At 33.0% G+C, this 12,398-nt stretch overlaps 1 protein-coding gene across 1 annotated transcript; it reads right to left on the reverse strand.

Annotated features, from left to right (window-relative positions):
* Positions 1-4,473: 4,473 nt before the first annotated feature.
* On the reverse strand, positions 4,474-7,222 carry LOC125661506 (complement C1q tumor necrosis factor-related protein 2-like). The gene is made up of 3 exons (XM_048893530.2): positions 7,160-7,222; positions 6,128-6,300; positions 4,474-4,897 (listed from the first exon to the last, which is right to left on the reverse strand). The coding sequence occupies exons 2-3, from the start codon at positions 6,297-6,299 to the stop codon at positions 4,506-4,508; spliced, it is 564 nt and encodes a 187-aa protein (XP_048749487.2). The 5' UTR covers position 6,300; positions 7,160-7,222; the 3' UTR covers positions 4,474-4,505.
* Positions 7,223-12,398: the final 5,176 nt, after the last annotated feature.

Here is a 12,398-nt window from a genome sequence, read left to right on the forward strand (position 1 = left end):
CTATAAGAGTCCTCTATAATCCTTGACACAAGGGACATGAGATTCACACAGAGGCAGATCATGTCTCCATTACTATGTACTCACTCTGGTTGCTTGATGTCAAGGAGTCAAAACGATTTTAAAGGAATGTCGTTTCAATGTTTAGATATAGAGCCCCAACCCTAGTACTAGAACCCCTGACACAGGTGTCATGAATTCCACAGTTTTGTTAGAAGCGCCTTCTTCATCATACGCTTTGAAATTAGTTTAGATGAGTATAGAAGAATATTTTATAGATGTAAAACTTATACGGTACCAATTTTGATGCACCAGATGCGCATTTCGACAAATAAATGTCTCTTCAATGATGTTCAAGCCGAAATATTGGAAATCCGAAATAACAAGAAACTTGTAAGAACTAAAAAAAAAACAGAGTGCCAAAGACTGGAGTCAAATTAGTCCAAGGATTAGAGAGATATAATCCTTAGTTTTGAAATGAATTTCTAAATTTTACCACAGGTTTTAAATATACATCCGTATTTTCAAGCTAGTATCACAGTACTTAGCTACTTTAGTGTAAAGACCCTTGGGGACTAACAGATATAACGCATTTTCTTAATACCATATAAATTTGTTAGGTTGATAACAATTAAAATTAATTTTTTAGAAATAACGTTAATTACATTCCTACATACAGCAATAAACATTAGAAAACGGATATAGAGTGATATTTCAGTAATATTGTATTATATTTCATGATATTTGATTTTGGTCAGCATTCATCGTATTAAATTTTGAGAGTTGGAGAGGGTTATGTTGAAAACTATGTGAATCAACTTTTTAATTAGACATTAAACTTTTGATCCCTCCCCTAAAACATTCAGCGAGAAATATGTTGATAATATACACGTCTAGGTATGTCAGTCTGACACTTCTGAGTTCTAGAAATGTCCACCTCTTTCACTTCGGGAATAGCCAGCAACTTAACCTGTATACATGTAAATGAAAGGCGGAAGACAGATTTTCGGTTGACTACTCGGTTATTTAATCAATGAAAGGTGAAAATAACGAACAGTGTCAATCTTATAACGCCTATAAGCAATGCAAATTAAGAGTTGGGCACGGACGTCTGGATATACCAGAGGTGGAATCAGGTGTTTAGGAGCAGCAAAAATCTCCTTTCGACCGGTCGCACACGCCGTGAGCCCCATATCTTGATCAGGTAAACGGAGTTATCAGTAGTTATCAGTAGTCCAAGTCATTGTGTCCATTTGATAGGTTATTGACCTAATGATAGATTGTATTGGCACATATATTAACAAAATATATCTGCAATCAACCATTGATGTTTCATTACCTTGTTTGTATAAATTTTATTCACCGACACTAAATGCTTTTACGTATTTTGTTGTATTTGTAAATTGTACAGCCTACCTAATCAAAATTGGTTACTCTATACTTTCGGGTTCCAAATTTGGCATGATAACCAAAGAAGAACGTGATGTCATGTGTGCAGTACGTCACAGTGTACATTGGTAACGTTGGGTATCCGGTCTAAAAGGTATTTGTACATGTACCGGCGACAGACGACACCCAGGGGCGTTCAAACACAAGAGAAAGCAGATGATATAGCAGTGAGCGGTGATAATTCGATATGTAAGTTGGGTAAATCATTAGACACGAATTTCTTAAATTCTGAAATGGAAATTATTACCAAGTTACCGTCCAGATCCTACTTTTTAGGGTGGCAGTCGACCTTTTAATCCCACCTTTTTTCGTCCTTCTACATATAGCATAATACTGAATATTGCTCATCAACTAAGACAATAGATTTTCTCATTGTTAACTTGTAATTGTTTATATCTGAGTTATAAATGCAGTTAAATTTCATCATGAGAAAAATAGACCTCAGGTACAATATAAACACGCAAAGGTTTTACAGTAAAAGCTTGAAATATAAGGATTCTCATCTTCAAAAAATCTAAGTTGCTGATTTCCTTTAAAAAGCGTGACATCTAAAAATTAACGACATTATCAGATAACCACCTGATTAATCATATATTTCATACAAAAACGCAGCTCTTTTAAAAGGTTTTTACGAAGAACTTGAAATAGGTTAATTTCTTTCAAAAGGTATAAGTGGCTGATCTCCTGAAGTTAGATATTTGAAAATTAATGACATTTAGGTATCCAAATTCATCCTTGTCATGTGTATTAATCTTGAAAATACCACAAACACGCATGTCCGTTAGGCTTTCATAACAAAGCTGGACATATGGGGTACCTTGTTTCAAAAGGTATAATCAGCTGATGATTTACTTAAGCCTAAAATACCAATAATTGATGGCATATTCAAATAACTAAATCCCTCCTTGTCCTGTCTATACCCCCAAATTGATCATATGTTTTATTCTTTAAAATTACCTTCTTCAGATGTTCGTGTATAATATAATCACGTCTCTCCGTGCGTAGACATTTAAGAGTATCTTCCATCAAAATGTGGATGTAGCTGATGTCCTTAAACTCACGTGATATCTGAAAATTGATGCATATCCATATGTCCAATTTCCTACTTGTGATATTCATATCTTACCGAATTAATCATATATTTCACACAAATGCTTATGGGAGTTGTGAGGTTGCTCGCTGTTCGTTATCTTCACCTTTCACTAACACTCAACTCCGAAAGGTTTTTAATTAAAATGCTGAAATTATGGGGTACTTTTTGTCTAAAGGCGAAAATAGCTGATTTCCTTAAGCTGTGGTGGAAAACTGCGTCTTTGGATTCATATCTGGAAGTAATTTTAATGTATAAACTCAGTTACTTAGGATTTTTAAAGGAAATTTGAAAGTCTAGGGATTTTCAATCGAGACGTACAATGTGTAGTTGGTATCACTAGGCGTTATATCTAAATAGTGATGGCATGTTGATTTCATTACATCAGTTCTCTTTGTATATACTGTAAGTGGATGCAGAAGTTCATGATTTCTTTCATAACAACGTATAAACTCATTTTCAGATTTGAAATTCATTTCTCGTCATGTATTTTACCCTAAATTGAATATTTCTGCATAGTAAATACCCACTCTTAGAATGTTACACTTTGGCAGTGGGGATCCGGATTATGATAGGTCCTCAGTATCACTTTCTTGTCGTAAGAGTCGACCAAGTGGGACGATCCTTCAGATAAGACCGGAAAAAATCAGAGTGGCATGATAAAGATCCCTCTCTGCTCAAAGGCCGCAAGCGCTGAGCATAGACCTAAAATGTTCAACCCCTCGCCGACAATGGTGACGTCTCCATATGAGTGAAAAATTCTTGAACGGGATGTTAAACAATGTACAATCAATCAACCAACTACACTCAACTTGAAAATTATTCATAATTTCTGCTGTAAAGGTTTAGTAGCTTGCACAATCAAGCATGAAATATTCCATTCCAAAACATATTTTGATATGAAGATGAATCTTTGCCATCTAAATAAGCCCGATAGATAATCATATTCGAACACAGTAACATGTTTCTTGTAGCTTCCAATGAGTATCCATAGCCTTTATCCCTTGAAGTAGCTGGCTACTATTAGCTGTTCGTTATTTTCACCTTTCGTTACCTTCTTTTTCTTACTTTAAATAGCTGGTTACTAGTAATCATATTTTAGAGGGTTTTTTTTATCTATTGCTAAAAGTAGCCAGTTGGTAGTAATTGTTTACTAGTAGCTAACTCTTTCAATTGGAAAGAAAAATCTTCATTAAAACTGATTCCTTTTGTTTACATTTTATGTAAGATAAATTGTATCGAAGCTCTTGTAAATTAGTAGTTGTTTGTCATTTATTGTTTCATGCATGGTGATAGCCCAGTGCACGTGGATGGTCTTGATTATTGACGTGCTGATATCAGCCAGCGAGGAGGAATCGGTGTCACTTTCAACACCAGCACAAACGTTCTTGGCATATCATTCATAATAATGATCCTTCAAAACTTCTTTATACTGTATTCATGATTCAGGAATAGGTTGTTAAAATATCATCATATCAGTTAAAGTAGGTGAAATCCATACAAAATATATTTTCTTGTTTTATTCTTGATATCGTTCCCTTAGTCAAGATCGGGGCTTGCATTCTTTTACACTCACTCATCATTCAATAGTAAACACACCAGGAAGTTCCAACTGCGGAAACAGACATATTTTTTTAATTTCCCCTTTCTTATCGTTGTCCCCGAATTTATGTATCCTCGAAACAAAGGATTTTGCTCCATCCACAAAAATCAATGTCCCTGAATACCAATGAAACAACAGAACAAGCTTAATAAATTATAAGTTCGATATCAAGATTGTCTTATCGGTGACATTATTTAATAGTATTCTTTGTTTTAAATAACAAACATAAAGGTACAGAAAATTTCTTTCAAACGCGAATAGCTTTTTTTAACTCGAGAGTTGATGCTAATCCAAAACCTGCAGTCAATGCTAAAAGTAATGTCAAGACAAGGAATTCAATCAACAATTTCTTTAATACAAAAATATTTACAGTTTATAACCGGAAAACGATGTGTATTGCTTATGTATGTCTGCAGTTCCACTGTTAACTCCAATCCAAACTTTGTCTCCTTGTTTCAGTTTTACCACCGTCATCTTGCTGCAAGGAAGCCATAAATTCTTGGTACGGTCATTGCAGTAATTCCATGACTTATAGGAGCCATTTACAACGACGGAAGTGAAAGCATTTTTGCCTGGCAAAGTCAGAGTTGTCCAGTCGAAAACGTAAATTCCGCTGTGAGGGGCCGTGAAGACTCCCGAGGAAGCGTCGTATCCCTGTCCCTCATTCAGGTCCACCTTATCAAATACAACCTTTGAACCTTTGCCAAGATTCCTCCTATGATTTCTCATTCGGACATCAAACGCAACCATAGATTTACCTACAATATTTTACTGATACATACACACAAATCACTAAACTTGAAGAGTTACATGTAAACGCCAATTCTCAATGAAATATCCAGATTCATCGTAATTTCTCATACCCTAACAGGACTTTCGCGATCTATATATTGGTATAGATCGCAAGATATAAGATGACCCACGGATTTATCATAATCCCTAAACTATCTAAAATGAGATGTTAATGCCCACAAATCTTTAAGTGCATCCTGAGTACTCCCTGTTGAAAGAAATGATTTAGTTCTAACACCGTAACTTCTTCATCGTCAACTCTCCAAATTCTATTCTATGTAGAAATATTCCATTTATAATTACCATAGGGTGTTTATTTCTCCCAATTGATTCGATCTGTAAGATAATATTCTTTGTATGATCACCTTTTAAACCGACACAGACTTGTTCGGCCGTTCTTGGCACACTGATTTTGACTACGGATTACTCCGTTTATCTGATCAAGATATAGGGCTCACGGCGGGTGTAACCGGTCGATAGGGGATGCTTACTCCTATTAGGCATCTGGTATATCTAGGGGTTTGTGTTTGTCCAACTCTCTTGTTCTGTATTGCTTATATGAGTTATAAGATTGACCACTGTTCGTTATCTTCACCTTTCGCTTAACAAATAGGATGTCATATACATTTCAACAGTGTCGTTTAAAGACATCATTTTGCTAATCATATGGTCATTGTTATAATGATCTTGTTTGCATATACAGCAACACGAATACTATCTGACGTGTTTCATACCAAATATTAGACTGTTGATTACGGATTACTCCGTTTACCTGGATGATATATAGAACTCATGACGGGTGTGACTGATCAACAGAAAATCCTTATTCCTCCTAGACTCCATGTGTCTTTTCTTGTGTTCTCTGTTTTCGATTGTGTATTCATTAAAAGGATTTATTGGGTTGATCACTGTTCTTATCTTCACCTTTTGCATCTACATCATACTAACTCCCAACCTAATTGCATGACGTATACTTATAAATCCCCCTTTGAGTATGGTAAATAAATGCAATCTATTTTTGCGTTATCCTGTTAACAATGCACAACAAAAATAACATGAATAATAGACGGAGTTTTTACAACTCTAACTACCCTATTGTTGCAGAGTACGTCCACATATATTATTTGTAATCAGTTTAGTATAATCTTATTGATATTTCTATTGTCATTTCTGTCAGCAACGTAACATTTCCTTACCGGTGTTACTTTGACACTTCTTGATGAATCCAACAGCCTGACAAGTTTCGGTAATACTTTTGTAATCCTCTCTGAATCCTTTCAGGCCAGGTTTCGGTGATACTTTCTCACACAATATCAAAGGTACCAGGAGTACCAAAAGGGATATTCTCAAAAACGGGTTCCAAAACATTCTGTAAATCATAATGATATTCTTTATAAAAGAAAAAAGTTATTGAGTAGAGTTGTGAATAATGAAATGAAGTTGAATTTCAGTACAGCTAGCAATAGAATGGACAGGATATGGTTGGGATTAGGTCCGTGTTTGCCCACCTCTCTATTTTGTATTGCTTATAGGAGTTATGAGATTGATCACTGTTCGTTATCTTCACCTTTCATCTAAACCACATTTTGATTTACATTTCAAACTAGCCTTTAAAATGTAAAACAGGAAAGTTTATCACGATCATAACTGTAAGTGTCTAAACTCAAAAGATTGTCACAGATTTGAACAATATTAGAGTTTCCAAAGACAGTGACATATTTTTGGAAATTCTAAGTACATTTCCCTTTGGAAATTGTGCATTTTTTTATCAAAAGAACCATACAACTATTCGATGACTCCCACTCTAACAAGGACGTAATCCGTTTATTTGATTAAGAAAGTTTTATCAGTTCAGAAATTGTAAATGCTACCCTTGTCTTCGGTACGACATACCATGCTGCTAGAAAATTTTAAATTAAAACACCAAGGTACACATATGATTAGGATATATAGATTTATATATATATGTACATTCTGCAAAATCTTATAGTACAGATATATGTACATTTCATGATACCATTTACACTTTCAAATTCCATTACCTGTTATATCACGCAATTTTTGAATAATAATTAATAAATGAAACTCATAACTATGTTAAAACCAAATATCGATTTTATTCAATTTTTGCAACTGAACTTAACAATTCAAAATAAAATTAGAATTTTTTTTGGAGCAAATGTTTTCGTAAACAAGTGTGCAAACAAATGAAGTATTTTCTTACTTACCTTTAATATAACGTCGTTAGTAACTTCGGTAAATTCAATAAAGACTAAGTTTAATTGTCCTTTGGTGGGTACTTGACAAGCTTGTATATATAGTATATAGACATACTAATGTATACAATCATGTTACGCTGTAACATGTTGTGTACAAATTAAATTGAAATTCGATACGAACCCACGCCCTCAAAAGTTTGTAGTTTAATATAGAATTGGCCTTATGTGGTCAGTAATATTTTGGCCCAAAGAGTTACTGAAGTGGTACATGTATATATTATTGCAAAATCGATTTTTTTCTGATTTTGCTGAATCAAACAAAATATACAAACAATAATAAAAAGTAATTTACATCTATTTATAACGATGACCAAACACAAAGACACATCTTGAATGTTTTAAAATCTTTCTATATTTCAGAAGAGAAGAGAATCTTAAACTTTTTCCATTGTTATTGGCCTAAATGTATGCATCACATCCATGGTCCAGACTAAACTTCATGTATTTCAACCATTACACTATGATGTATACGAAATTCATCAATCTAAAGATTAATGTATATCTAATGCAAATAACAAGTAACATTATCTAAAATTTTCAATGAAATTATCCAAACACAACTGCATAAAATAGATAGTTCCAATACATTCTTTGATTTTCAAAATCGGTGCTAATGAAATAAAAATACATCAACATAAGCAATTCAATCAACGTCTTCTTTAATACATTGTTGATTAAACATGGTATTAGTGTTCTTAATACTCAGCCTGTTCAATTACTCTAGTGATGTTAATAGTCTTACTTATAATCAAAAGCAATAATGAATATCATTTAAGATAAATGATGATTCAAAGTGCCCCCTGCTGGTATTACTAACAGTAATATACCTTATATTATCTGCCCCCTATGAAGAGTTACTCAGTGTCACAAGAAATATTTTCAGACCTTCAAACAAGACGGAAATCGTCTTTTAGATTAATAATTTTCAAACGCTGATAATGACTAAATATAACTAAGACATATAAACAGTGCATTTGGTAATTGATTACATTTAAAAACAAATTAATATTAATGGCATTGTTATTCCCTAGAAGTAGTGGTACTGCTATATTTTAGACTTATTGGTTATGGTAGCATTGCAATGTCTTTTTTTTAATATATATATATATATTATTTGGAAGCATACAAGTTTGGTTGGGATAAAATATCCTAGGATATTCCCACTATTTCCTCACCTATGGTGACAGGGGCCAATTGGATTGGATGTATTTCTTTATTAATTACATACGTGTATATATATATATATATATATATATATATATATATATATATATATATATATACGATATTACTTTTAAGAAAATGAATATATAAGACATATATATACGCATACATATAGATATACATTCATATACATAAATTCGATATTCATAATACTATATCAAATATATACAAATATGGTAGAGATATTTTTCAATAAGCCATGCTACCTGTAGGGAACAGCCTTAAACACACAATGTCCATATTTTCCCCTCTTAGATCCACTATATATTTGGATCCTCCAGTCCCACAAATATGCACATCTACAAATGGCAATGAAGCATTGCACAAAGTTTCAAATATATCCGATAAGCCATATAGGAGAAGTGTTCACAAGCTATTTTACATCTTCCACCCCTCTTAGATCCACTATAACTTTTATGAAAATAATTGGATCCTCCCGTCCCACAAATATGCACATCTACAAATGACAATGAAGCATTGAACAAAGTTTCAAATCTATCCGATAAGCCATATAGGAGAAGTGTTCACAAGCTATTTTACATCCTCCACCCCTCTTAGATCCACTATAACTTTTATGAAAATAATTGGATCCTCCCGTCCCACAAATATGCACATCTACAAATGACAATGAAGCATTGAACAAAGTTTCAAATCTATCCGATAAGCCATACAGGAGAAGCATTCACAAGATTTTGTGACAGACAGATGGACGGAAAGTACAAAAACAATATGTCTTCCCCTGAAAGAAGGTAGACATAATTCCATATTCAAACCATACCTGTGCAGAAGTGCTTTGGTTAATTTCAATCATAAAAAAATTCATTCAAAGTTTTTTCATTATTGATGCGCGAACTCCATGAATATGGACAGGCGTTTTCAGACTGTAGAATATTACCATTGCCCGGATGGGGATCCCTTCAGATAGTCTGACTATTTTTTATTATTATCATCACAAAGTCATAGAAATATCATATAACCATTTATGATTGAAGTTGAAATTCAGTGTTTTATAAGTCTCATATTGGTACATTAAGATTGTTTATACAAAATAGGAAATATCATTAATATTTTCTTCTTTATTTTCATATCTTAACTTCATCTTTATTTTATATATGTAATAAGCTGTATATGATAATAAATGATTTATTGAAGTGGTAGTTTTATTTTCTTCATGAAAAAATCCTAATGCAACATGTTTCCATTTTAAATTAAATTTCAAATGATTTTCTAATTTATTCCATATTAATTGTACGTTTCTACACTCAAAGATTAAATGTTTTGTGTTTTCGAGTGTTTGGCAAGACGGGCATTGATTAGATACGTTCTTATTCCATATGTGAACAGATCGCAGAATTTTTCCCAAATCAATAACATTAAAACCTAGGACTTTTCAACACTATACACGACCATTCCTCACGATAAATTAAAGCCTAGACTTTTTAACATCATACACAGTTGCTTCTTCAACAAAAACGGAAAAGGGAAATATTCATATCTAATGATCAGTCATTCAAAAACTTACTTTGTTAAACACCACTCTGATTCCACGCACAAGTACTCTAAAGTTGAAATAAAAAATATGCTAGACTTCCTCATTGACAATATCTTCGTGGTCTTTGGTGATCAGGTCTTCCAACAGTCTGTTGGAATTCCCATGGTCACGAATTGTGCTCCTTTGTTAGCTGACCTGTTTCTATATTCATCAGAATTTATTCAAAAACGTCTACGCGAGAAGAAAAAATCTCTCGCTGTGGCCTTCAATTCGACATTTAGATATATGGATGACGTTTTGTCTATTAACAATAATAGCTTCCATTCATATGTCGATTTGATATATCCCTGTGAGCTCGAAATAAAGGACACCACAGAGTCGTCCACTTCTGCTTCATACTTAGATATTTTATTAAAAGTAGACATTAACGACAAACTGACAACTTAACTGTATGACAAACGGGATGATTTCAGCTTCTCCATCGTCAACTTCCCATATTTAAGTAGCAATATTCCATTATCACCCGCATATGGTGTTTATATATCTCAACTGATTCGATATGTAAGAGCTTGTTCTGCGTATAGTCAGTTTTTAAATCGAGGTAAGCTACTGACAAACAAGTTGATGGTACAGGAGTTTCAACAGTCTCGATTGAAGTCAGCATTTCGCAAATTCTATGGTCGTTATAACGATCTAGTTCGTCAATACAACCTCGCATTGGGTCAAATGCTGTCTGACGTGTTTCATACCGATTGTTAAGCCGTTCTTGGCACCCTGATTTTGACTGCGGATAACTCCGTTTACCTGATCAAGATATAGGGCTCACGGCGGGTGTGACCGGTCAATAGAGGATGCTTACTCCTCCTAAGCACCTGATTCCACCTCTGGTGTGTCCAGGGGTCCGTGTTTGCCCAACTATCTATTTTCTATTGCTTATAGGAGTTATGAGATTGATCACTGTTCGTTATCTTCACCTTGCATTAAGTACATTTTGCAAGAGTTTGTAATTAAATTCTGCTAATTGCTTGTGTTTAATTTTAGTGATTTTTGATTGATAAATATTTGTTTTGTTTTCTTCAAAATTGAAATTGAAGCTTTTTGCCCAAAATCTCTCACAGTAGGGTTTACCAAAGATTATTTTGATAAATATATCATATATTGTTTTGCTATTTATCAAGTTTAGGGGTATTCTTCTCTTGTTTTCTAATAAAATGTTACTTTGTTTTCTTATGTTTATATAGACTCGTTTTGAAGTATCGTGATATTTTTGGACAGGTTTAATAACCTTTTTCAGTGTGTTATATTCGCAAATCTAGTTAGACTTGTTGATAAGAATATTAGAAAAATAATTGATATCATGAAAATTTCTGTTTTCATCAAACAGGTCTTTAATGTATAACAATCCACTTTTTATCCAATCTGTGTAGAAAAGAAGTTTACCATTAAATCGAGTCAAGTTGTTTAACCATATAGTTTGAGACAATACTTCAACGTTAGTCATCTCTTTTATTTTATGTGTTTTACATTTGCATTCATTCAATATACTGAGTACTTCGCAGTAAAATATTGGTAATGATTTGAAAATTTGCTTTATTTCATCAGCGCTGGTTGTATTTGTCTTTATGAGATATTCGGGTGTAATGAATCTTTTAAGAATACACGAATTAAAGAAAGATTTTAAAGATAATTGTTTTTCATTGAAAATTCTTGTTACCCAAGCAGCCTTGAGTGCTTTTAATTTACAATCAATATCAACAATACCTATTCCTCCTTCGTCTTGTTTTCTAATTAAAGTATATCTTTTTATCCTTTCTCTTTTGCCCCATAGGAAATTGAAGATTGTTTTCTTTATTTTTTATGGATTCTTTTCTTGGATATTGCAATATAGTTGCACTATAGTATAATTGTGTTAATGCTAAAGTATTGATTACGGTACATTTTCCATATAAGGTTAATTTTCTTGTATTACACATTGTAAGTTTTTTTTCTAGTTTATTTTTTTTTCGTGCAGTTTTTATTGTAACATTGATCAGCATCATGACCTATATATATTCCTAAGCATTTAACGGGTGCATTGGTGAAATTGATATCATATAATTTATCATATCTGTTTTTCAAAGGACCTAATGGTATTCCTTCAGATTTATTTTTATTGAGTTGCATTCCTGATACCTGACCAAAGTGTTCAATTATTTTAATGACTTTTTCTATAGATCTGATATCCTGTAAAAAAAAAAAAAAAAAAAAAAAAAAAAAAAGTGATGTGTCGTCTGCATGTTGAAGTATTTTTATTTCATTAGTCATAAGGTCATTACTAAAGCCTTTAACCTCTGGTGAATTTTGAATTTTTTTCGACATTATTTCTACGATGAATAAAAAAAGCAATGCTGAGATTGGACATCCTTGTCGAATGCCTTTGGTCATTTTACAGGTCCTAGACATCCATCCATTAATTTTTATGCAATATACAGG

This window comes from Ostrea edulis, chromosome 1 (assembly GCF_947568905.1).
Source record: "Ostrea edulis chromosome 1, xbOstEdul1.1, whole genome shotgun sequence".
Taxonomy (NCBI): domain Eukaryota; kingdom Metazoa; phylum Mollusca; class Bivalvia; order Ostreida; family Ostreidae; genus Ostrea; species Ostrea edulis.